The 26183-nt window shown below is 42.9% G+C and overlaps 1 protein-coding gene across 1 annotated transcript in view; it reads left to right on the plus strand.

Moving 5' to 3' along the window:
* The window catches only part of LOC139408659 (hamartin-like), a 31140-nt gene extending 15890 nt beyond the window's left edge, over nt 1-15250 (plus strand). The window contains exons 6-22 of the mRNA XM_071152834.1: nt 856-1010; nt 1180-1253; nt 1405-1583; nt 1888-2006; nt 3133-3298; nt 4694-4809; nt 4925-5018; nt 5170-5277; nt 5462-6089; nt 6778-6821; nt 10353-10519; nt 10867-11049; nt 11176-11286; nt 11489-11611; nt 12659-12846; nt 13065-13238; nt 13593-15250. Coding sequence (XP_071008935.1) covers nt 856-1010; nt 1180-1253; nt 1405-1583; nt 1888-2006; nt 3133-3298; nt 4694-4809; nt 4925-5018; nt 5170-5277; nt 5462-6089; nt 6778-6821; nt 10353-10519; nt 10867-11049; nt 11176-11286; nt 11489-11611; nt 12659-12846; nt 13065-13238; nt 13593-14268 — 3305 coding nt within the window. The 3' untranslated portion in view covers nt 14269-15250. The remainder of the gene's footprint in view (nt 1-855; nt 1011-1179; nt 1254-1404; nt 1584-1887; nt 2007-3132; nt 3299-4693; nt 4810-4924; nt 5019-5169; nt 5278-5461; nt 6090-6777; nt 6822-10352; nt 10520-10866; nt 11050-11175; nt 11287-11488; nt 11612-12658; nt 12847-13064; nt 13239-13592) is intronic.
* The last annotated feature ends 10933 nt before the right edge of the window (nt 15251-26183 follow it).

Raw genomic sequence — 26183 nt, forward strand, 5'->3', positions numbered from 1 at the left:
CGCCTCCAATGCCAAAAAAACAACACCTCTAGCTTAAAGCGCCAGATTTTTGTATTATGTGAATTAATTCTCTCATAAGAGAATTTTTCTCACTATGAGAATATTGGAAATGGTAGAGTGTTAGGGTTTCATTCCTTACGTCCGTCCTTGTCAATCATTGGTGAAATTAGCATTATGACATTATCTTTAATTAAATCGTTCAAAACCTTAATTAATGCAATTGCAGACAGAAGTTGACAAACAGGAACATAGCACAAATGTTTCCGAGTAAGTTCTGCATCCAACAAAAGGTCTCCAGTGGTTTTATTAAACCCTGAGTCACACCCTGGTGATGTCACTGCCTATATCATCATCCTCTACTCCTGGGACCAAAACCATGCCTAGAAAGCTGTATAAACAGGGCCTTTACTGTTAGCTAAACACTTAGCAGTAAATGTCCCCTTGCCCCAAAGTTAATTTATTGTGGCATGTTTACCTAGTCTTATCTCCTTCACTCCCCTGCAGAGTTCTGTCTAAGTGCCTCTTTATAATGAGGCAGAAAAAGAAAGAGAGAACTAAAATACAAATGTAGAACAATACTAAACTTCTACAATGAATATATCTATTATTAATCAGTAGTCTAAAACCCTATAAATGTAAGGAGGGAGGGGTCTTTTAACCCCTCCCCTTCTATTAATAAAACATAAGCATAATAATATTTTTTTCTAATACATCAAACATTTTGGTACAACCCTTTTCATGACCCCTAGGTGAACCCGACAAGAGCCAGGTGTGGTTTTGGATGGACTGTTTTTGTTCACGTTGCTGCCCCTGACCTGACATCATGTTCTCTCCTGTTCTTCTTGCCTACACCAGGCCACGTCTCCGAGGTATACCTCATCCACCTGCACGCCAGCGTCTACTCGCTCTTCCACCGCCTCTACGGCATGTACCCCTGCAACTTTGTGTCCTACCTGCGCTCCCACTACAGCATGAAGGAGAACATGGACACCTTTGAGGAAGTGGTGAAGGTGACAGATCACAGCTGTTTCAATTGATCACAGCTGTTTCAATTGATCAATCTTCAATTTATTATGTTGATTTGTCTTCAGGAAGAGATTCTACCCATAGAAATATAATATGAATGTGTATCTAAATGGTTCTGTAATTATTTTTTGTTCTTTCCCATTTTCTTTGCAGCCAATGCTGGAACACGTCCGTATACACCCGGAACTAGTGACTGGAACTAAGGACCATGAGCTTGATCCCACCAGGTCAGTCAATCACAGCTCTCAATCTTCACTCTTGTTTATATACCTTTTTTTTGTTGTCAACCAAATCAAGAGATTATCTGCTGTATGAACAAATGAGAAATTATTATTACATTGTTTTCTCAATTGGATTGACGGTTCTGTCCCTCTGCAGATGGAAGAGATTTGAGATCCATGACATCGTCATTGAATGCGCCAAAGTGTCTCTGGACCCCAAGGAAGCGTCGTGTGAGGAGGGCTATGCGACCATGCCCGAGAACCTCTACCCCCAGATGCAGCTTTGTCCACAAGACTCAGCCTCTAGCCCCTACACAGACTTCCACAGCAGCTTTGGTGAGATCACCCGCCCCCCCACCTCTCACCTCCCTTTGGTGGATAGGAATGACATATATTTGTTTGGTGTTCTCACTGAGTATTGTTGATGTTCAGAATTTGTTTCAATTTTTTTTCACTTAGTCGTGTGAATTCTAACTAGCAGTCATCTGAAAAAATGTGTTTCTAGCATTGTTTGGCTGCCGGATGGCATAGTTGGTTTGTAATGAGGAGATTATGGTTTTGTTGATAAGTGGAGAATGAATGGAGATTTATTTAACACATCAATGTAAGAGTGAGTCAGACTGTTCCTCTTCTCCCACAGGAAGCTCCTCTTTGACCCCCTTATCTGCCCCACGCCAGCCCCAACCACCACCCCTGTCCCTGCCCCCTCTGTCAGGGACTCAGTCCTCCTATCGCAGCCCCCAGACCTCCAGACGTCAGGTAACACAGACATACACAGCATTTCTGTTGCACATATTTTCACGGCACTGACCCATAGCAAATGTGTCCAGATTAGTTCCTAGATAGAACGTGTTTGTTGGAGGCCAGTGTCAGCCAGAGTGAGCAGCCGCTGATTGCTGCTGCTGTTGCTTCTTCTCTATGCATTTCTTGTTGTTTTGCAGAGGGTGTTAACACTTGATATATTGGCTGTGTCAGATGTTCTTAGTCAATCGCTTGTCCCTGAACCCACTGGCCTCCCCCTCTCCCCTCCGAGCCTATGAATCGCCCCCTTGTTTTTGGAGAGGGAGTGCTTTAGCAAGGAGAGCTGAGGGAGGAGCGGCTTTGAGTCATCAGAGTGGGCAAGACTGGCGGGCGGTGGTGTCAGGCCTTAGAAAACAGAAAACATGCCCTTACGCCCCCGTCCTGCCATCCCAATATGGTCTGTCACATGGGCTGGTTGCCCTGGCGACGCTGTCTGTCCCTCTCTATTTGTGTGCGGCCCACGCAGGGGGTCCTGGTGTTGTTCAGCACTCTGAGTCTGTCTGTCTGGCTGAGGATTTGTCTGTAGAAACCTGAAATCCGGTAAAAAATAATGTAGCCAAATTTCCAGTTACAATTAATAGTATACCACATCATCAACAATTTGTGGAATTAATTCTTAAAGCCCTGTGCAGTCAAAAACATGATTTTCTTGCGTTTTTGAGGTTGGAATAATACTGTGAAATTAAATTTTGATAATGCCATTTTAGTGTAAGAACTGTTTGAAAAGACCACCTGAAATGTCAGCCTGTTTTGGTGGGATGGAGTTTTGGCCTGCCTGGTGGCGTCACCAAATTAGTTAACAGACCAATAGAAAGAGTTCCAAACCTCTATGCCAATAACAGCTAGTTTTCAGTTTTCACTCAGACCACTTTGACAGTCCTAGTAAAATTCTTGCATGAGAAAATGCTCTTTGCCAAGAAGCTATTGGGATTGTTATTTTTTTAAGCTATTGTTATTTTTGACAATTTTAATTGAAAGCAATCCCAGTAAGGTGCTTAATTGTTACCCAGACATGATTTGATATTGGGATAAAAATGGCTGCATTGGAACTTTAACTGGTAACATTGTGAATGTCTTCCTTCAGAACTCTAGCTGTGAACTCAACTCGGCCTGTGGGGGAAAAGAACTGTGGAGCCCCTCCTCCCAGTGTGGAATGGCCACACCCCCTTCCTCCAGGGGCATGTCACCTAACCCAGAGCTCTCCCATAGTGCCTCTTACCTCTCAGGCCACCGCGTCCACAGCACATCAGGTGAAAAGGGATAATTAATCTATACAACATACTGAACAAAAATATAAACGCAACATGCAATAATTTCAACTATTTTAGAGTTACAGTTCATATAAGGAATTCGGTCAATTGAAATAAATTCATTAGGCTCTAATCTAATGGGTTTTTGACTGGGCAAGGGCACAGCCATGGGTGGGCTTGGGAGGGAATAGGCCCAGCCAATAAAAATGAGTTTTTCCCCACAAAAGGGTTTTATTACAGACAGAAATACTCAGTTTCATCTGCTGTCCGAGTGACTGGTCTGACGATCCCGCAGGTGAAGAAGCCGGTTGTGGATGTCCTGAGCTGGCGTGGTTACATGTGGTCTGCGGTTGTGGGGCTTGTCTAAAATTACGTTGGAGGCAGCTTATGGTAGAGAAATGAACCTTAAATTCTCTGGCAACAGCTCTGGTGTACATTCCTACAGTCAGCATGCCAATTGGACATCTGTGGCATTGTCTTGTGACACAACTTCACATTTTAAAGTAGCCTTTTATTGCCCCCAGCACAAGGTGCACCTGTGTAATGATCATACTGTTTAATCAGCTTCTTGATATGCCACACCTTTCAGGTGGATGGATTACCTTGGCAAAGGAGAAATCCTCACTAGCAAGAATGTAACCACATTTGTGCACAACATTTGAGAGAAATAAGCTTTTTGTGCATATGGAACATTTCTGGGGTCTTTAATTTCAGCTCATGAAACATGGGACCAACATGTTACGTTTTTGTTCAGTATAGATTTCATAAACAATATTGACTTTTATGATATAACCAACATGCTTTTAGAAACCTTTAAAATATGTTAAGCACTATTTGTCTTCAACATCAGATTTTAAATATAACTTTTTGCACTCCTTACATAGCTTCATGTGCCTGCACCATAGAAATAGAATGGTGTCGGAAAGCCATTGTCTTTACACTATACCACTCAGAGGGGTTATGTGGTGTAGAAGTGTGTCCCCCAAACTACGTCCAGATGTGGCTTGGGGAAGTCAGATTGGAAACCAGATCTTTACACTGTAAAAATATGGCGGTGTTTAACTGTGGGTTGTCTGTGTAATCTTTTTTTAACAAATTGGTCTTTTGACAAATCAGATCAGCTCTTTTGCCAATAATTGGGCATAAGTCACAGTTGGACTGCCTGTGTATATGTAGCATATGTGTCATGAAACCGGTTTCAAACCGGTGTAGTGTAAAAAGGCCTATTACAATATCTTGTGTTTTTAATATGGATTTGATAAACAATATTTATTCATATAACGATCATGCTTTAGAAACTGATCCCTGCATGTATATGTGAGGTTTTGCCATGTGATTAATCCTACAAGACATTTCCGTTGGTATTTGTTCCTAATTGCTGTTTTCTGTAAGCAGGAGGGAAAGGAACACCTGCCTCAAGTACTCCTGCCACCACCTCCCCGCCCCCCACCCTCTCTGATGAGTTCCCCACCATCCCCCTGACATCCAACACCGCTAGTCCACCACGGAAGGTAGAGTATGACATCCATGCCCACGATGAGCATTATTGGCCTTTGTAGTGTAGTAAGAAGAGAACTTGGTTAAATAAAGGTTTAATACAAATTACAATAAACTGTTCACTTTCAGCATGGCTGCCCTGTAGAAGCATCCAAACCTAGCCTGGTGAGGCAAGAACCAATCCGAGATCCTGAGAAAGATGAAGAGGTCATCAACAACAGAGGTCAGTCATCATCAAAAAATGTGGAGTTGGATATTACATTTGTATGCTTTTTATCAAGTCGTTGGTTCTTAACCGTTGTCGGTCCATGTTCTCTGGTGGAAGATTGTTTTATGTAAAACTGTATGTTTATTGGCTGTCTTCTGTTTACTAGATGCAAGTGGTGGTGGGACCATTTCCATGACGCTGACAGAACTTTCAGTCTTTATGCAGGAGCAGGAGCTGGAGCTTCAGCTGAGGACAGAGAAGGAGAGGGAAGAAGGTGAGTACACTGTCTGAGAATAGGAGTGTGCTGGTCTAAATGAGACTGACATAAAATGTCAGTTGAATGAGAGGGAACCATATACATTTCATAGCAATAGTCTTAATGCACCAATGACTCCAAAAGCCTGTTTCACTACAAGCGTCCTTATGTCCCCTGTTTTACCTCTCCAAAAACACACCAGCTGCCATCACAGAGGAGCTCCTGGAGATCACAGAGGACAAGCGAGACTTGGCTGCCCTGAGGGGCTTTGACTCCCCGTTCTACCGCACCACTGAGACCCTGACAGGTACCCAGGAGAAGGCCCTGCCCAACCACCCACTGGGTGGCCTCATGCTGCCCCGGGACCCCCACCATGCGGTGTCCACCCCAGACAAGGCACTGGAGAATGCCCAGGGCGCTAATGGTGGTGGGGACAATAGTAGGGGCTCGGCCCTAGAGCAGTCCTGGTCTTTCCAACCCATGTGTCCCTTCAGCCCCATCGAACACCCACTCCACCGGAGCCCCTCTGCCCCGGAGTATGAGATGGCCAAGTTCGGTGGCCTGTTCTCCCCCAGCCCCTCCATCAAGAACCACTCCCTGCCCTATGAGGCCCTGTTTGATCTGGCTCTGCCCCGGGCTGCGTCCCTCTTCGTGGGGAGGAGGACATCAGAGGCCCTGGGCAGGGCTGCTCTCGAGAGGCTGTGCCAGCGGCAGGAGGTGCTGGAGGACAGGGAGGAGGAGGGTCAGGGGAGGGTGTCGGCTTCCCCCCTGGAGGTGCTGGATCGTCTCGTTCAGCAGGGAAGCGACGCACACGACAAGGTGCTCAACAGGTGAGGGGTCCAGCTTTTAGTATCTGTGTGAAATCACAACTGTCTGACCAACTTTATGCTTAGCAGTCTCCATCAAAACCATCTGATTATGGGTCGTCTTAGTACCTAGTCCAAGAACATGGCTGTCAGTGAGCTGTAAGTGTTGAAGGCAAAGGAAAGCCAGAGTATGTGATGTGAGCTCACTGTAGAACTGGGCTGGGTCCTTTCCACTCCATTGCCCTGGCCCACGGGTAAAACTCAGTTGAACAACTACAGGCACTGTCTGACCCCCCCCCCCCCCCACACACACACACACACACACACACACACACACACACACACACACACACACTGTCCTCGCTCCTAAGCCAATAATACAACAACAGAAGGGACCAGTGTCAGCAGAGTTGGAGCTCTGCACAGAACAATCTGGCTCTGCTCATTTCATCCCCCGCCGCCCCCACCTCTTTAGTATCTTCCCCAAAGCTCAATAGCAGGCCATACCCTGCTTGAGGGATATAATTGACTGGGACAGAGGCCCCGTACACAGAAAGGTGTGTCTCCAAGCCCAGATAGGTCCAGAAGACTGGGATCAACCATTCAGATTTTTCTATGGTGGTGTCTGAGTCTGATATACTGTCCCAATGCTGACTCTGTTGAACTGACCCAGTTTTTTAAATAGTCATGACTCTCCCTCTCTCTCTTACAGATTACCTTTGCCAAGCAAGTCAGCTGACTGGACGCATTTTGGAGGTAAACAACCACCACCAGAGTACAGCAGCAGCACTGTACTTTCAGCTAGTGCAACAGTGGAACACTGATAAAACTTTCAGGACATTTAGGCCTCATGATGTGTTTACCCTACATCAGGCATAAACTGAGGCTATTTGACAGTGTTCTCCCACTCATAAGTGCCTTTGGAGGTAGAATTAGTGATGCACCGATATGACATTTTTGGTCGATACTGATCTAATATTTTCCTAACCCCCAAAAAAACGATACTGATATTTTACATTTTAGCAGCATTTTAAGCATTCTAGTACAGTTAAATAGTTAACACACATGGACGCAGCGGTCTAAGGCACTGCATCTCAGTGTAAGAGGCGTCACTACAGTCCCTGGTTCGAATCCAGGTTGTATCACATCGGGCCGTGATTGGGAGTCCCATAGGGTGGTGCACAATTGGCCCAGCGTCGTCGGGGCTAGGCGGGTCATTGTAAATAAAATTAAATTCTTAACTGACTTGCCTAGTTAAATTAAAGGTTACACACCACACTGACCAAAAAGTTATTTTGTTGGCATTTACGTATTACCAGTAAAACATAATCAAAACCTTTTTCTTTCACTTACTTGCTGTGCTGTTTCGTTGTTCTGTCGTTTCATTCTCAACCAGGATTTCTCTTACTATGGAACGCCGTTTGGGTCTTGAGTGTCAATAACACTATTTGACGTGTCAAATAAGCTGTTGACCAATCAGGACCTGAATATGACTGCACGTCACATAATTTAACTCGTTCATTCATTTGATGTAGTTATTACACATTGATTACACCATCACTCGTATGTCACAACGATTCATCAATACGTATGCTGTGATGCTGGTAAAGTTGTCTCGCGAACCTACAGTGCTGGTCATAAAAAAAAGAAAGCTAGCTAGCTCATGGATGCAAACAATGTTCTTCCCCAAAAACATGGCAAAAAGACCATATTTCAGTAGCTATAGTTAGCTAGCTAACTATATAGCTCAGTGTCATCTAAAATAAACCCTAATTTATAAGACAGTTCTTATTTGATTAATGGTGGGCGAACTCATCTATGTGACGCTAGCCACAATAGTGGACTTTGCAGTTAGCCTTCAAAATAAAAATGTGACAGTGATGCAAATTAATACAAATAGTAGAATTATGCTATAATTGAATAGATAATGCTAAACGAGGTTGGAAGACAAAAGACAATTTGTTAATTTTACATCTGTTGAAATCATACTTAAGTATGCCCCCAATGCAATTCTAATTTCACTGTACAGCCTTACCTATGGATTATGGATCAATAACATTGGGTATCAGTCTACTCAGTGACACCCATAGAACATTAGCGTTGTAGGTCTTATTGCGGGACTCTGAAACAATTGTGAATTGAGCCACATTTATTGTCAACCAATGTGTGCTGAACACTGATAACTCTGAGGAGGACATTGGGAAAAAATATCTTGGGTGTTGAGTTGACTGATACCCCATTTGATCCCAATCCTTAGGTAAAGCTGTACAGTGCAATATGAATGTCACTACACACAATAGGCTGACTGGGGAGGTGATTTCACAGTCACAGTCCCGCGATAAGAGCTACAACGCTAATATCTGCGTACATTTTTCACAGTTGTGTTCTGTGGGTGTCACGAGTAGACTTATACCCATTTCATTGCTACACATTCCAATCTTGGTTAACATTACCTAGTCTAAATATGGCATGTTTCCACCAATTGTAACCTTCTGCAGCACTTTCAAAGAGGTACTTTTATTTTGAAGGCAAACCCCAAATTCCCCTAGTGCCTAATCCATATTGTGGCTAGCTGCACAACACAACTTGGTCTGGTCGAGCCTCACTAGCCAGATGAAGCTAGCTGGCTGCTTATAACGTTAGCTTTGGGCAACAGGGTTAAGTAGCTGGCTAGCTATTTTCATGAACTGAAGTTCAATTTCAATAGGCGAACCGCAAGTGACAACCTAGCTAACACTTACTCACAAGGATTCCTAAATCGTTGCTCATAATCAAAATGACTGCAGTTTCTACTGGGCATTGTTTTCACGCAGGTTGTATTGGTGCTAGCTTGGTACCAAGCTAAAGATAGCTACCCCAGAAGTTGCGGTCAAACAAATAATGCTTTATTACCAACACTGTATTGTAAACACATAGTTTGTGGCCGGTGTTTGCAGACTTTTTGTACAGCTTTGACAGTGCTACTTATAGTAGTGGTGGCACCTGGCTTGCACGTGCAAATTCAGCCCACACAACATTCTATGATAAAACTGTAATTTGACATGTCAAATTAAAAGCTTATTTAATGCCTCAAATAGTGTTATTTGACCAAAGACCCAAACGGCGTTCCATAGTGTGTATGTCGTGAAGCTAATAGCAGTGACGCTATTACTGTATAACTCCAGTAGGGCAACGTGTACTGGTGCCCATCCAGTCGGCGAAAGCCAACATCACCCACGACAGAGAACGGTTGATTGTCAAGGGCCATGAATTCCTTTAACTTGGCTTTAATGGATTTTGCCCTTTGAGTTGTCTGAATGAAATGTTCTTACTCTTTCAAATGACTGCTCGACTTGTTGACTGCTCAATCCAAACAGCAGACATTGTGGGCTAGGTTAGGAATGCTGTGTTGCACATGTAGCTTTGACATCGGCTTTGCACATCGGTGTTAAACTAGACATCGGGCCGATACCAATGTTGGCATTTTTAGCTAATATGGTCTGATTCCGATATCATGTATTCCTAGGTAGAATAGTATTAAAACGGTACAGAAGCAGTTGAGAGAATCCTAGCTGCTATGTGACGTCTTCCCTGGATGGGAACAAAAGTCTCTGTCTTAACCATCTCCAGCTGCTGATCACTGTATGCCTTGTGTATGGGCCAAACCTCCCTCTCTCCCTGCCAAGTTAGAGCATTGGAATTGAATAAGTTTATATAAGTCATGTATTTTTGATTGTGTGTGTGTGTGAAACCAACTCCACAAAGAGCTTGTGGTTAACTTATGTAAGTTCCCTCATGACTCTGAGGCCTTTGTGTAAAGTTCTCAGATTTTATCTGCCGGTTTTATTTTATATACACCTACTCAGTTCCCTTTTTTCTGTGTTAGTGTGACTACATACAGTGAACTAGTCATACCACTTTCATACATAACTAAAGGATTATGAATAATCAATGTTCAAGATATTACTTTATGTAGGTGTTATGTACTGTGTATGTGGGCCTGATGAAATTAGTGCTAATGAACCATAGAAGCAAAGCTATATCTACATATTGAACAGTACTACTGTTTGAGCCCAGAATAGCATTAGGAGAGGGTTAGAAATACAATCAATCCATCATAAACTTCACATCTACCCAGTGAAAAAACCCACAACTTGTACAATGTGGAGTTAACAGTTAACTCCTGCAAACAATGTGCTCAAAGTTCCTTGTTGACATTGCATGAGAAGAACCAAATTAATTCAGTATTATCATTTTATGACTGTCATCATTTTCCTGGTTGTTGCTTTGTGCCTGTCCCCCCCCCAGGCACGGCGCCGCTGGACGAGCTGCACACGTTGCGTAGCCAGCTGCTCCTGCTGCACAGCCAGCTGCTGTACGAACGCTACAAGCGAGAGCAGCACGCCGTCCGCAACCGACGCCTACTGCGACGCGTCATCAACGCCACCGCACTGGAGGAACAGAACAACGCCATGGTAATAAATGCACCAGATCCTCCCCTCCTGGATTTGTCCTGTAGCTTCTCAGAACTAGTGTGAATTGGTTGGGAGGTAGTGGTGTTGGAATCGTGGCTTTCTAAGACGGTTATCTTTGAAAGTATCACGGAGTAGATGTTTTGATAAGTATCACAAAACAGGAGCCTGCTCTTGATCCATTTCACTCACCGACTTTGTTGCTTGTAGTGGCTCAGTAGAGTAGGTTTTCCTCTGTTGCATATGGTGAAAAAAGGTTCCCAAATGAGCTGTTTTATTAAATCCTATGCCGTTGTAGATTTCATCAAACGGTGAGCGGTCTGTCATCCTCTCACTGTATCTGCCTGCAGAAGGACCAGCTGAACCTCCAGAGTGTGGACATCGTGTCTCTGAAGGAGAGTCTGCAGGTGGAGCAGCAGCGCTGCAGACAGCTGTGGGATGACCGAGAGACCGTGGTCACCAGACTACACAGCCAGGTCCGCCAGCTACAACAGGGCCGGGACGACTACTACACCAAGAACCAGGAACTACAGGTAGACAGACGCATGACTACATTTACACATATGCATGCACGCATGCGCGCACACACAAACGCATAGAATTATGTATATCAAATCTTCCATACACTGTATTGTACCCTCTCTGATAATCCTTTCCAGAGTCAGTTGAATGAGTATCAGAAGAAGATGAACGAGCTGGAGGCAGATCTGCAGAGGTCCAACAACAAGGTGTGTCACACGGGGCACCTTCTCAACCAGATGACTACCAAGGTGAGGCACCTCATCTAGTTCTACTTGCTCTGCTGCTGTAAAATCAATCAACATGGATAAACTGCTTGCCACTTGTAGTAAATCAGATGCTGTATGTGCAAAGATAAAAGGACTAAGAACATAGTGTATCCATAAATAAACCAAACCGAGGGCTTTGTTGGGTTTGTCTCCATTCTGATTGGTTGTCCCATGTGTCCTACAGCTGAGCACCAGTGAGCGCACCCAGCAGCAGATGAGCTTCCTGAACAAGCAGCTGCTGCTCCTGGGGGAGGCCCACAAGCTGGCTGAACAGCGGCAGCAGCACACAGGCTCAGACAATGCCATGGTAAGGGACCAAGGGCCACTGAGAACATATAGGAGGAACTTAGGGTGAAAAAAGGAACAGAATCAGTACTACTGCATGGGTAAAAGCTGTATTAATCAAAGTTGCTATCGATGTCTCCGCCATGACAGAACACCTGTCTTCCATATTGTGTTCCATTGCATTCTGGTAAAAGTTGTCAGGGACGTATGTATTTGGAGAGGAACAACAACCTATAGAGAGAGGCCCACAGTGGATGTGTCATAGTATGTGTGGTAATAAAACCTAGCAGTCAAACAGGGAAATGGTTCCAATAGTTTTTCCACCTTTAATTTTTCCGTTGGATTTTTGATAACCGTGTAAATCTCAAGACAAGATGGCTGTAAAAAAAATAAATATATATATATATATATATATATATTTATTTATTTATTTATTTATTCTCTCGGGTTTGAAAATGCTCATTAGCATCAAAGTAGACATCATGCAAGACTACAAATCCCTACAAGCTCCTGCATGTCATCTTTAGCTGACACCTTTGCTAAACAGGTATTGTGTAATTTTAAAACCTACCCAAGACAGTTCACAGAATTGTACATTTTATAGAAGTTGCCAATTTATTCATTACTAAATTTAGTTAACATTAGATAGTTAACCCAGAGATTCTTACCTTTGCTTCGATTTGGCAGTCTCATCCAGACATGGCATTTGTAGTTCTGTATGATGGCCACATTAGCAGCTAATTAGCATTAAAACATTTTTGGGGGGTGTAAATGCAGGCAAATATATTGACACAAGTCACCTTGTCGGAGAGAGATTTACACGGTTATCAAAACGCCACGCCAGGGAAAGCCTACACGAAACACAGCCCTTATTTTAAGTGTTTATAAAATCCGCTACGGAAAAATGAATGGTGGACAATTGGAACTATTTCCCTGTTTGACCGCTAGGTTTTATGGGTACTATGACTCTATGCATACCAGATGATACCTCTCATGGAGGCCACTGGCCAAACCCTGGCCAGACTAGTTTAACAGTTCCCACACCAACACCCTCTCTTTCTCACTGTAGGAGGCCCAGATGGTACAGGTGTCCTGGGGGAAGGAGGTGGAGAGGCTGAGGCAGAGCCTGCTGCAGCAGGGCCAGAAGCTGGAGGCAGCGCAGCAGAGGGTGGGCGAGCTGGAGACACAGCTCACCAAGAAGGAACACCTCATCGTGGAGCAGAAGAAATTTCTGGAGGACGTCAAGGGCCGGGCCAAGTATGAGAATTCTGGGTTTAGAGGTGGAAAAGGCCTCTAGACTTATTTAGAAGCTCCTTTAGAATGGTGATTTAGGTTCATTGTGTTTTAAGGTGTCGACCTTTGGATCAACGCAGTTGGTTTGTGGGTTTTTATGCACAACTGTGTGTTCGCACAGCAGCTAGCTCTGTTTTTGTCTCAAGTGTGTAATATGATCATGTCCAACTGTCTCTGTGCAGGGGTGAGCTGCAGGCGTCAGACAGCAGGTACCAGGCCCAGAGGAGAGTGACCCAGCTCCTGCAGACGGAGCTGCTGCAGCTCTACAGTAGACTGGAAATGGAGGGTCATGCCACCCTGACCACACCCTCCGCAGGGGGCAGCAGTACTGATCCTGGCCCTCCTATAGACTCTAGGTGAGATGGCAGTCGAACTGTTGACGTTTATGGAATGCACATGCAGAATGGTGTATGTGCCATTAGAAGCTAAATGTATATTTAAGCAATAGGCCCAAGGAGGTGTGGTATGTGGCCAATATACCACGACTAAGGGCTGTTTTGCATGCCGCAAGTGCCTGGATACAGCCCTTAGCCTTGGTATATTGGTCATATACCTCAAACCCTGAGGTGCCTTATTGCTATTATAAACTGGTTACCAATGTAATTAGAGCTTCTGATATGCCACCAGTATTCAGGGCTTGAACCACCCAGTTTATAATTGAAAGTAATCCCCTTCCATATTTTCCTCCCTTGTCTCCATGGTAATGGCAGTATCATGGAGCCAGATGGACCCGTCACATCAGGAACCAATGAGTGGTCAGATAACGGCAGACCACCTCAGTCCCCACGACGCAACGGCAGCACTTTATCTCCAGGGCAACCTATGGTGAACAACCCCCCTAAGAAGCTCCCTGTCAACTCGGTCAACGGCACCCAGGAAGTCCCCAAGCCTCTCCTTGTGGAGCCTTCCTGTACCCATGCCCCCCCACTGCCCCCCGACGCCACCCCCCTCACTGTTGGCTCCTACCCCAGCGCCAAGAGCTTCCTGGGCATGCGGGCGCGAGAGCTGTTCCGGAACAAGAGCGAGAGCCAGTGTGACGAGGAGCCGCCACCCCCCCGCCTGGCTGGCCTTTCACAGGGCCTGAAGACTGAGCTGTGTGTGGAGCCCTCATTTCCCCCACTGGGGAATTCTCTGACGTGTCCTGTCTCTAACCCTGTCCTTAACCTTACCTTTTCCCCTGCCCTTGCCTCTATACTGGGTGCCCCTCTCACTGTGCCCGTGAAGGAGCACCTGCCTGAAACCAAGCAGAGAGCTACCAAGCAGGAGAGTGCCAGACGGAAGATGGGAGGAGCAAGGGGAGGGGGAGTGGTGGCGGCCAGTTCAGCACGACCTAGACAGCAACTAAGGATCATGGACTACAACGAAACGCATCACAAGCACAGTTAAAATACAAGAACTGAGAGAGGATGGAGAGGAGAGTAGAACAAGTGCTTGGCCGGAGCAAGAGGTTTGAGACGAAGCTCTTTTTTAAATTCAGTGTTATTTATCCCATTCCCTCAAGTGGACAACAGGATTTGAACCAATGATTTGATTTACTCCCTTATCAAATGCAAAGTTGGGAAGGAAGGTTTAAATAAGGACGTAATGTTACAATATACCAGCAGAGACCACTATCTTCATCTGCTTCGATTTCACTTATACATTTGGGAGTTTTTCAAACTATTTCATATAGAGACACCATATTTCCAAATCCGTTACTTGACGTTATAAAAAACCACATCAAAACAAATTAGTCTTGTAGGGTGTGTCAGAAAGGATGTTTCTGAAAGCCTGGTTTTGGTTAACTAATGTCCCTCTTGAGCACCTGTACTGATGTTGTGTGAGGAGGGGGGTGGGGTGATCCTCAAGGCTTGGAGAGTAGATGTACCAAGCATGGGATTGTTGTCTGTAATTCCAACTCCTCTGCTGTTCTTGGGGAGGAATCAGGGATTTTGACTGTTGCTACAGTATAGTTTATATACAATGCAAGAGGATTGCTTTTCCATGCTAATTTCATTAGGCCTGCATTCCTGACAGAAATGTCCTTTAGTGTGTGGGTCGTTCCACCAATTCGGTGTAACCATGCCAAAAAAACTTTGAATTTCACCTAATTTTAACATTATGTCATAAAGAGCACATGTTAAATTAAAGAGATAAAATAATTACTATAGTAAGTGCCAAATAAAGTAACAGGGTTGACTATTTCATCTTAAATCAGCCATAAATCCCCTTGTGACAGGAGGAATGGAAGCTTGTTGTGTGCAACAGAGTAGTAATTGAATACAAGCTTCACATTTGTACTTTTTGTTAAAACATTTCTAGCCTGTCTATCTAAGGGTGACAGGGTTGATGTGTTATGCTTGACCCACTCAATTTTCCACCACAAAAACTGAAAATGACAAAAGAGTAGAACCAATTCAACTGCTTTTACACTGTATTGACTTAAATGTTCAATGTTTCTATTGAAAAAAAAAAGGAAAGTTTCATATTAAAACGAGAGTTCAGTTCACGTAACAGGGCTGACCTTAAAATGCGGGACAGATGTAAATTAATCACCAATCACATTAAATACACTGCTCAAAAAAATAAAGGGAACACTAACATAACACATCCTAGATCTGAATGAATTCAATATTCTTTACATAGTTGAAAGTGCTGACAACAAAATCACACAAAAATTATCAATGGAAATTAAATTTATCAACCCATGGAGGTCTGGATTTGGAGTCTTACTCAAAATTAAAGTGGAAAACCACACTACAGGCTGATCCAGCTTTGATGTAATGTCCTTAAAACAAGTCAAAATGAGGCTCAGTAGTGTGTGTGTGTGTGTGTGTGTGTGTGTGGCCTCCACGTGCCTGTATGACCTCCCTACAACGCCTGGGCATGCTCCTGATGAGGTGGCGGATGGTCTCCTGAGGGATCTCCTCCCAGACCTGGACTAAAGCATCCGCCAACTCCTGGACAGTCTGTGGCATTGGTGGATGGAGCGAGACATGATGTCCCAGATGTGCTCAATTGGATTCAGGTCTGGGGAACGGGCGGGCCAGTCCATAGCATCAATGCCTTCCTCTTGCTGGAACTGCTGACACACTCCAGCCACATGAGGTCTAGCATTGTCTTGCATTAGGAGGAACCCAGGGCCAGCATATGGTCTCACACGGGGTCTGAGGATCTCATCTCGGTACCTAATGGCAGTCAGGCTACCTCTGGCGAGCACATGGAGGGCTGTGCGGTCCCCCAAAGAAATGCCACCCCACACCATGACTGTACCACCGCCAAACCTGTCATGCTGGAGGATGTTGCAGGCAGCAGAATGTTCTCCACGGCGTCTCCAGACTGTCACGTCTGTCACACGTGCTCAGTGTGAACCTGCTTTCATCTGTGAAGAGCACAGGGCGCCGGCAAATGAAAAACGTCCTGCACGGTGTTGGGCTGTAAGCACAACCCCCACCTGTGGACATCAGGCCCTCATACCACCCTCATGGAGTCTGTTTCTGACCGTTTGAGCAGACACATGCACATTTGTGGCCTGCTGGAGGTCATTTTGCAGGGCTCTGGCAGTGCTCCTCCTGCTCCTCCTTGCACAAAGGCGGAGGTAGCGGTCCTGCTGCTGGGTTGTTGCCCTCCTACGGCCTCCTCCACGTCTCCTGATGTACTGGCCTGTCTCCTGGTAGCGCCTCCATGCTCTGGACACTACGCTGACAGACACAGCAAACCTTCTTGCCACAGCTCGCATTGATGTGCCATCCTGGATGAGCTGCACTACCTGAGCCACTTGTGTGGGTTGTAGACTCCGTCTCATGCTACCACTAGAGTGAAAGCACCGCCAGCATTCAAAAGTGACCAAAACATCAGCCAGGAAGCATAGGAACTGAGAAGTGGTCTGTGGTCACCACCTGCAGAACCGCTCCTTTATTGGGGGTGTCTTGCTAATTGCCTATAATTTCCACCTGTTGTTTATTCCATTTGCACAATAGCATGTGAAATGTATTGTCAATCAGTGTTGCTTCCTAAGTGGACAGATTGATTTCACAGAAGTGTGATTGACTTGGAGTTACATTGTGTTGTTTAAGTGTTCCCTTTATTTTTTTTGAGCAGTGTAAATGATCTTCAGAAATGACTTTGTCAAAGCAACAAAATAACTAGGGCTTTACAATGATGATGAAAATTTGGAGAAATGTTGGGATTTAGTGGATTAAAATCTTCCTAGAAGTCACAAGGTGCACGGAGGGACATGTCAAAATGCTGAAAAGTATTTATTCATATAAAAAATGGGATTTATTGAATTCTCCATTTGGTCTATAATAAAGGGCACTTCATTTAATATAACAGGCTTTTGAAATTCAATATCGGTGCAAAAGAATGTCTACTTAAAATATCAAAGGGCACCCTTTGCAGAACAGCCCATGTGTTGAAGACAGACAGACTGAGTTTGTTTGTTTGCCGAGTTTGTATGTATGCAAGTGTATGCTGTTTAAGTCCAGTTGCAATAAGAAAAATGTGCAACATTTAGAAATGCTTTTTTATAAGTATTTTTTTTTTTAAACAATTTATTTCATGATCACTCCCATCCCCAAGTTGTCCTAGCCTTGCAAGGGGCTTTGCTACCTGTAAGGAGAAGGATTTTGGGGATATATTCCATTTACATTCCTGTTAGTGTTGATGAACGTTACTGAAACTTTCAAACATTTATTATCAAGCTGGAATATTGATACTACAACAGCATTTTGTTAAGAGTTCAAAAATACCTTCAAGGTTCTGCAACTTATGTTGCTCACGATATCCACATCTTGAAATTAGGTCACACTCATGCTATGTTCGTTTCAGCAAATTATTTGCAAAACATCTCACTGTATAAAGCAGTGTATTCTGTTCAAGTTCACTTACAGAAAGATACTTTGAACGTGCCAAACATTATAATCAGATACTAAATACAACCATTTCAGAATGACACGTTCACCTCAAGTGTTTCTATTATGTATCTGGGCAGGGCTGGGTAGGTTCCTTTCTAAATGTAAGACGTTACTCGTCACTTGTTCAAAATTGTAATCAGTAATGTAATTTTTGGATAACCCAAACTCCGTAACGTAATCTGATTACTTTCCCCATAAGAGGCATAAGAAGAATACAAAAATGATCCATTGAACGCATTTGTGTCATAGTGGTCTCTGACTTGTGGTCAGATTTGCTCCAGAGGAACAAACTTTAAATTGGGCCTTTTTTTCAATGCTGAATTGAAACAGAAAGATGTTAATGTTTTACACAACATCCTTTTTAAAGTAATAAAGTTTTATTTTTTTAGGTATCTGTAATCTGATTACAACATTTTTGCCAGTAACGTAACTGATTACAGTTCATTTTAAAAAGTCACTCCCCAACCCTGTGTCTCGGTATCCCTCGAATGCTGCATAAAAGGTTTACATGTGTCATCTGTTTTCTGAGAACAGAACAAAAACAGAACAAAAACAGAAGTCTCTGCCAATTGATTCTTATTGGTCCTACTGACCTTTGGCAGTCAGATTTGCCTCTATTATTTTTATATAGATATATATACTTTTTTTTTTTTTTCCAGTAGAAAGTGGAAGAATTTTACTTTGTGGACATTGAAAGTTGGGTCCTTCCATGTGTTGAAATGGTCATAAATCCTGTTGTCCACTGAACTTCAGCTGTCATTCCCTCTGCCTTGCTATCTAAAGCATGTTCAACAATCCACAATGCCAACAGTACAGTATAGTAGTAGGAACTACAACAAACCAAGATGGATCAAGCGTGAACTGAATGGAAAGCTTGAGTTGGGACTCCTTTTGGAGTTGGAGATTTTGAAAAAAGGCAAAAAACAAAGTTATTTAAAGCAGTTGCTTGTGTTTTAACTGTGAATAATAAAATAAAATCATCTTCAATGTTTTGCACTACAGATCCTCTTAATGTTTTTATTTTTCATTAAATGTTCTATAATCATAAAACTAAGGGACAGATTGCAATTTACTGGGGGAGGGTAGTTAAAAAAAACTAAATGTATTGGGCACAGGGGAGGGTAGTTTGTTTTTTTTCCTCCCCCTTGTTTACATTCGCTCTTTTGCAGGGTTTACCATATTTCTCCCATCCTAGCCACATTTTTGAATCTGCTTACATGCGCCTCCCCTATATCAAGGTGCTTTGGTACTTCCCTTATGCACTATGCTTTACCATGTGCTAACTTGTTTTACTACAGTAAAGGTCAATAGAGTCTAATAGTCCATCCTGCCCTCTTTACACCATTCATAGTGGCAATTGTGGTTGGTGGATTGTTTGTCCATATCTGCAATAGGCTGCCTAGCAGTCATACTACACAACATTCAAAGCTGCATAATTTTTTTATATTAATCGACAAGAACCAATAGGAATAACTGATAGGCAGCGGAGAGGCCAAGTGCACCATTGCGCATGAAAGAACAGTGAAGACATGAGACGCACAGCTCAAAAATCTAGACTAGCCTACAATACCACAATGCAATGAAGAATTGCATTATTGCTTTCAAGTGAGTACAACATTCAATCCTACTCTAGGCTCCAGTGAAAATGTCATTTGAATAACGGCGCAAAGGCCCTGTGATTTGAATATTTCATTCAATTTGGAACAGTCGTTGGTCTACTCACAACATTTTTATAAGGACTAGAAAGGCACAGTAGCAGGCCAGTGACTATTTTTACTTCTGATACCGAATGTTCTGTCTTGCAGATCATTCTCCCAAGTCGTCCAAAAATAATGTGGCCACATATGCTCCCGGCAGGCCCAGTTATTCAGGAAAGCTTAACACCTGCTCTGCCTCCTCTCCAATCAAAGCGGCTATTCGTAACGCTTCATTATAGCCTACATATTTAACATTTCACTTTAATGTATTACCTTTTTTATATGTGGCAAAAACTCAACCAGTCACAATGTTTGAATCTGATAAGGCTACTTCAAATGTCTCCTGTAGCCATGAACCTGTTCATCCAAAATGTCATTCCGGCGTCCTCAAAATGGCTTGACATTAACCAGGTTTCAATCAAACCTTTATGTAACCTACATGTCTGATAAATGTCACATCTTGGGAAAGCATGCAGTTTATTAGGCTACAGATTAAATAAGTTATGAACGTCACAGGGTGGCGAAAGTGCGCAGTGATAATGTTGATTCTCCTTTCAATAAATAGCAAGGGTCTTATTCTGGTGACATGATGAACAATGCTTGGCTGCCAATTGACAATCTCGCACTTTTGTCTCATTTTGTTATTAATTTAATGTAGTAGGCTATACATGTACTACAGTGCATTCCGAAAGTATTCAGACCCTTTGACTTTATAGCATACGTTACATACTTATTCTAAAATGTATTAAATAGTATTTCTCAATCTACACACACTAACCCATAATGGCAAGGCAAAAAAGTTGTAGACATTTTGGCAAATGTATAATTTTAAAAAATTACATTTACATAAGTATTCAGACCCTTTACTCAGTGCTTTGTTGAAGCACATTTTGGCAGCGATAACAGCCTCAAGTCTTGGGGATACCGCTACAAGCTTGGCACACCTGTATTTGGGGAGTTTCTCCCATTCTCCGCAGATCCTCTTAAACTCTGTAAGGTTGGATGGGGAGCGTCGCTGCACAGCTATTTTCAGGTCTCTCCAGAGATGTTCGATCGGATTCAAGTCCGGGCTCTGGCTGGGCCGTTTCAAGGACATTCAAAGACTTGTCCCGAAGCCACTCCTGCATTGTCTTGGTTGTGTGCTTAGGGTCTTTGTCCTGTTGGAAGGTGAACCTTCACCCCAGAGGTCCTGAGCGCTCTGGAGCAGGTTTTCATCAAGAATATCTCCTGTACTCCGTTCACCTCTACCTCAATCCTGACTAGTCTCCCAGTCCCTGCTGCTGAAAAAACATCCCCACAGCATGATGCTGCCACCACCATGCTTCACCATAGGGATGGTGCCAGATTTCCTCCAGACGTGATGCTTGGCATTCAGGCCAAAGAGTTCGATCTTTATTTCATCAGACCAGAGAATCTTGTTTCTCATGGTCAGAGTCTTTAGGTGCCTGTTGGCAAACTCCAAGCGGGCTGTCATGTGCCTTTTACTGAGGAGTGGCTAACTTCTGGCCACTACCATAAAGGCCTGATTGATGGAGTGCTGCAGAGATGGTTGTCCGTCTTGAAGGTTCTCCCATCTCCACAGAGGAGCTCTAGAGCTCTTTCAGAGTGACCATCGGGTTCTTAGTCACCTCCCTGACCAAGGCCCCTCTCCCCCGACTGCTCTGTTTGGGCCGGCGGCCAGCTCTAGGAAGAGCCTTGGCGGTTCCACACTTCTTCCATTTAAGAATGATATAGGCCACTGTGTTCTTGGGGACCTTCAATGCTGCAGACATTTTTGGCACCCTTCCCCAGATCTGTGCCTTGACACAATCCTGTCTCGGACCTCTACGGACAATTTCTTGGCTTGATTTTTGCTCTGACATGCACTGTCAACTGTGGGACCTTTTATATAGACAGATGTGTGCCTTTTTTAAATCATGTCCAATAAATTGAATTTACCACAAGTTTTAGAAGCATCTCACCTGTTTTTGCTTTGTCATTATGGGGTATTGTGTGTTTGCTAAGGATGATTTAAAAAACGTATCATTTTAGAATAAGGCTGTAACGTAATAAAGTGGAGAAAGTCAAGGGGTCTGAATACTTTCTGAAGGCACTATCTTTAAAAAAATATTTATCATACAGTGGACAGCTAAGCCTATAGGCCTATGCATGCAATGCCCTGATACATTTAGAGCTCAAATCTCTGACAGCTGAACCGGACACCTCTGTTTTAGGAACGTAGCCTAAAAACAATTAAAAAAATGTCTGGTCAATTTTAGATCTTCCCAGACATGTTGTCCGGCACTAAATGTTCCTGAAGGAAACCCTGAAATGTGCATATTGTTTTAATGCAGATTTTAGAATATTCGCATTAAAATCTTTTGCCCATTGGTAGGAAACCTATAGACACCCTAAAGATTCTGGCAAGTGTGCTAGTCCAGTGTCACTTTGATTATGCCTGCACATCATTGTTCACCAGCAGCCCCAAACATCTAAAGAATAAGCTACAGACTAGGGTTGAATATTTTCCTGGTATTTTACAAATGTTCCATCCTGAGAATAATCACTTTTCTCCCGGGTATCCCGGTATTTCCTACCTGACCAACAAACCTACTTTTGTTTTTGCCTTCAGTAACCATCTGTTTTATGTAACTTTACCAAACGTAACATATCATACTAATTGGAGTGTCTCGGATTTACGAAATGCTCTGAGACCAGGTTGGGCTACCGCACATTATTCATGACAGAAAAACATAATAGCCCATAGATTTAGCTCTGATAAAAAAGGTGAAAGCCAGATGGAGATGTGGAAATTAGATGCATTCAGTCCTGGAAATGGAAATACTTTTGTATATTTACTGTATGTGGACACCCCTTCAAATTAATGGATTCGGATATTTCAGCCACAGCCATTGCTGACAGGTGTATAAAATCGAGCACACAGCCATGCAATCTCCATAGACAAACATTGGCAGTAGAATTGCCTTACTGAAGAGTAGAGTGACTTTCGATGTGGCACCGTAATAGAATGCCACCTTTCCAACAAGCTAGTAAGTCACATTTCTGCCCTGCAAGAGCTGCCCCCAGTCAACTGTATGTTCTGTTATTGCCAAGTGGAAACATCTAGGAGCAACAACAGCTCAGCTGCAAAGTGGTAGGCCACATAAGCTCACAGAACGGGACCGCCAAGTGCTGATGCGCATAAAAATTGTCTGTCCTTGGTTGCAAGACTCACTACCTAGTTCCCAATGTCAGCACAAGAACTGTTCATCGGGAGCTTCATGAAATGTGTTTCCATGGCCGAGTAGCCACACACAAGCCTAAGATCTCCATGCACAATGCGAAGCGTCAGCTGGAGTGGTGTAAAGCTTGCCACCATTGGACTCTGGAGCAGTGGAAATGCATTTTCTGGAGTGATAAATCACACTTCACTATCTGGCAGTCCGATGGACGAATCTGGGTTGGCGGATGCCAAGAGAATGCCTGCCCAGATGCATAGTGCCAACTGTAAATTTTGCTGGAGGAGGAATAATGGTCTGGGGCTGTTTTTCATGGTTTGGGCTAGGCCCCTTAGTTCCAGTGAAGGGAAATCTTAACACTACAGCATACAATTACATTCTAGACTATTCTGTGCTTCCAACTTTGTTGCAACAGTTTGGGGAAGGCCCTTTCCTGTTTCAGCATGACAATGCCCCTGTGCACAAAGTGAGGTCCATACAGAAATGTTTTTTTTAGATCAGTGTGGAAAAATGTGACTGGCCTGCACAGAGCCCTGACCTCAACCTCATCGAACGTCTTTGGGATGAATTGGAACGCCGACATTGAGCCGGAACCTAGTCGTCCAACATCAGTGGCCGACCTCACTAATGCTCTTGTGGCTAAATGGAAGCAAGTCCCCGCAGCAATGTTCCAACATCTAATGGAAAGCCTTCCCAGAAGATTTGAGGATGTTATAGCAGTAAAGGGGGGACCAACACCATATTAATAACCATGATTTTGGAATGAGATGTTCGACCAGCACGTGTCCACATACTTTTGGTCATGTAGTGTAAGTCTCTGACTTTATTGTGCAATCCCAGTTATTTCTGTATGTATTTATTTTTACTGACAAATACAATGAATAATTCCAGACTTTGCAGAAGCATTTTGATGAATGGAAAGAGACATCTGTTACAAAACATCAAAAGTTCAATGACATCCTGAGATTTCAAGACAAGCCTTCAATACTGAGTAGGGAGGGAGGGATGTGTTTTCTGTTTGTCAAGATGAACTTATTTTGGTGTTGAAAACGCAAACCATGTCGGTATGTTTTGTTTATTGGTGGTGTGATGCATTTGCACAGAAACCTGTTGGTGGAAAATGTGTTGTATATATTTTATATAATTATAAATATAGCATCAAAATGTTGAAAATCAGATTTCCCCTTAGCTGATCATTGTTTGCATCCGGCTATAATCATCAATTAATGAAACAGGCAGGGAGAGTGAGCTCCTCTGTGGTGGCTGGCAACCCTCAACCGTCTGGCCCGTACCCCTACGTGGCATCAACTGTTCCACAAAAGCAAAGTGGATATCCATGTTTATGAACACAGGATCGCTATAGTTGTTATTTGTGGTCGTAAACATTATTTGGAGTTAAGTCTATGAGTGGGGAGAGTGTTCAATTTATTTTACAGTACAAGGGGAGGGTCATGTGAAAATATTTATGTTGGACCAGCCCCCCACCCCCAGTAAATATAGATATGTCCCTAACGTCAACCAAGGGTAAAAGTGACCACTAAACATAATTCTCTATCTTATTCCCCACTAGAGAGCACTGTTGTTCCAAACACTTAGCCTTTTTCCTGCAGTGGTTCAATCAACAGGTAAGCCAGGCTGGTAGATGGGATGTATAGTTGATGATTGGAGCTAACAAGTCCTTAGACAATTATTGCCAAGTTCAAAATACTGTCAGTGGTAGCTACAGGATATATTTAAAATGTTCAATTCTGTTATTTAGCTGTTGCATTATTCCTGGTCTAATCTATGGTGATGGTTAGTGGTACAAAAATACAGCAAATAATGTAATAGCCATGTTTTAAACTAGCTCAATTGTATAACACTTCAACCTAAATAGTTTAATGGCTGCCTATGTTCAGCCTATTACCTATTTCTACATTTCTCTCCTTCCTATTACCCAAAACGTGTTTTTTATTTTGTAAATTTCTAGTCCATATTTTAACATATTGGGCAAAGAGATTAACTGAATAGTGACAGTTGTTGTGTGCAGATATTCAGTGTGTGTGTGTGTGTCGTCGACAAAGCTCAGTTTTATGGGTTAATGCTACGGTCCTATGTGTATATCGTTTCGGGAAAGGAAAGGAATCATTGTGGGTATAACTGAGCAAGTACAATTCGTTTATCAAACGTGTGCCTATGTATTTCATGAGTGAATATAAAAACAAATGGTATGATTAATTTACCAGTACTCGGCGGGGTCAGGCAAATTGATGCAGGATAATTGGGCACAGAGGGAATCCTTGGCAATTTGTGATTTCAGACTGTACTCAAGAAATTAGATGTCAGTGCAAATGTGAAATTGCTCCTCAATGTTCTCAAAGATTTCATGAAAATTTAAATATAAATCTTAAGTATTTCCAGCAAAGGGATTTTTCTCTTTTTGCCAACTTGAAATGAGCCCTGTACAAATGATCTGAATGAGGAAAAGGGGTGCAGAGAAATAAACAGCAGGCTATGCAAAGTAAAGATTGGGCTCCAAGGAGAATGTCTATCTCTTGGCAACAGTAAAGTCCTGTGGTTTCATTCCTTTTAAGAGATTTATTTGGAAATTATTTCATATTTTCAGACATATACACCTGTAATGCAGTGTACTGTATTTCTGAGACTTTGCTACATTTCCTATAACACACAGTTGATTTTCAAACCTTAATTTTACACAAAATTGCAGATCTTTCTTAAAAGGTTCAAACACAGGTGCTTGAGCAACAGAAAACATTGATGTATAAAATTGCAGGCAGACAATGAATCTTTAAATACGGGACGACATCTCTCTTTTTACAGCAACTATCTCATGCATTATATCCAAATTTTCAAACTGGTGAGTCTATTAGATTCATGTGGCCAGTGAAGTTTACAACTTAGCAATACTTAAATTCCTCCTTTTCCTAATGATATCATAATGGGATATTTAATGACCAGGAAAGATGATTTGAAGCAGTCCAGAAGAAGGGTTTCCTCAAGTAAGACTGTTTGAAAAGTCTATAGGCACTTGACAAAGTCCTATCTTATTATAGTAATGAGTTTGAGATGGTTCATTCCCTCAATTGCACTGGCCATCAAACTCAGTTGTACTAATTTGAGCTTTTTTTCTTAAATGATTTAAATAATCTACATTCATAGAATGTCATTGAAAGACAGAACATACAGTAAGTATCATGATTAGAGCCGGATCAGAATTTCTAGGGACATTTTGAAGATAAGGAATTTATGCAGGATCAAGTTAAAATCATGAATGTTTTAAGTCTCCCTCCAAAAGTCTAGTTATATTTGAATGTTTGTGTTTATTCCACATGGACACACACGGGAAGAAAAATGCTAAACAAGAACATTTTTGGTAAGCATACTACATTCTGACACTGTGGAAAACGGCTTCATTTGTCCTCATTCAAAGCTTAAAAGGCCATGAATAAATCATCTTTAAAGAGGATAATTTTTCATTTTTTTTAAGCGAG

This window comes from Oncorhynchus clarkii, chromosome 5, assembly GCF_045791955.1.
Source record: "Oncorhynchus clarkii lewisi isolate Uvic-CL-2024 chromosome 5, UVic_Ocla_1.0, whole genome shotgun sequence".
NCBI classification, from domain to species: domain Eukaryota; kingdom Metazoa; phylum Chordata; class Actinopteri; order Salmoniformes; family Salmonidae; genus Oncorhynchus; species Oncorhynchus clarkii.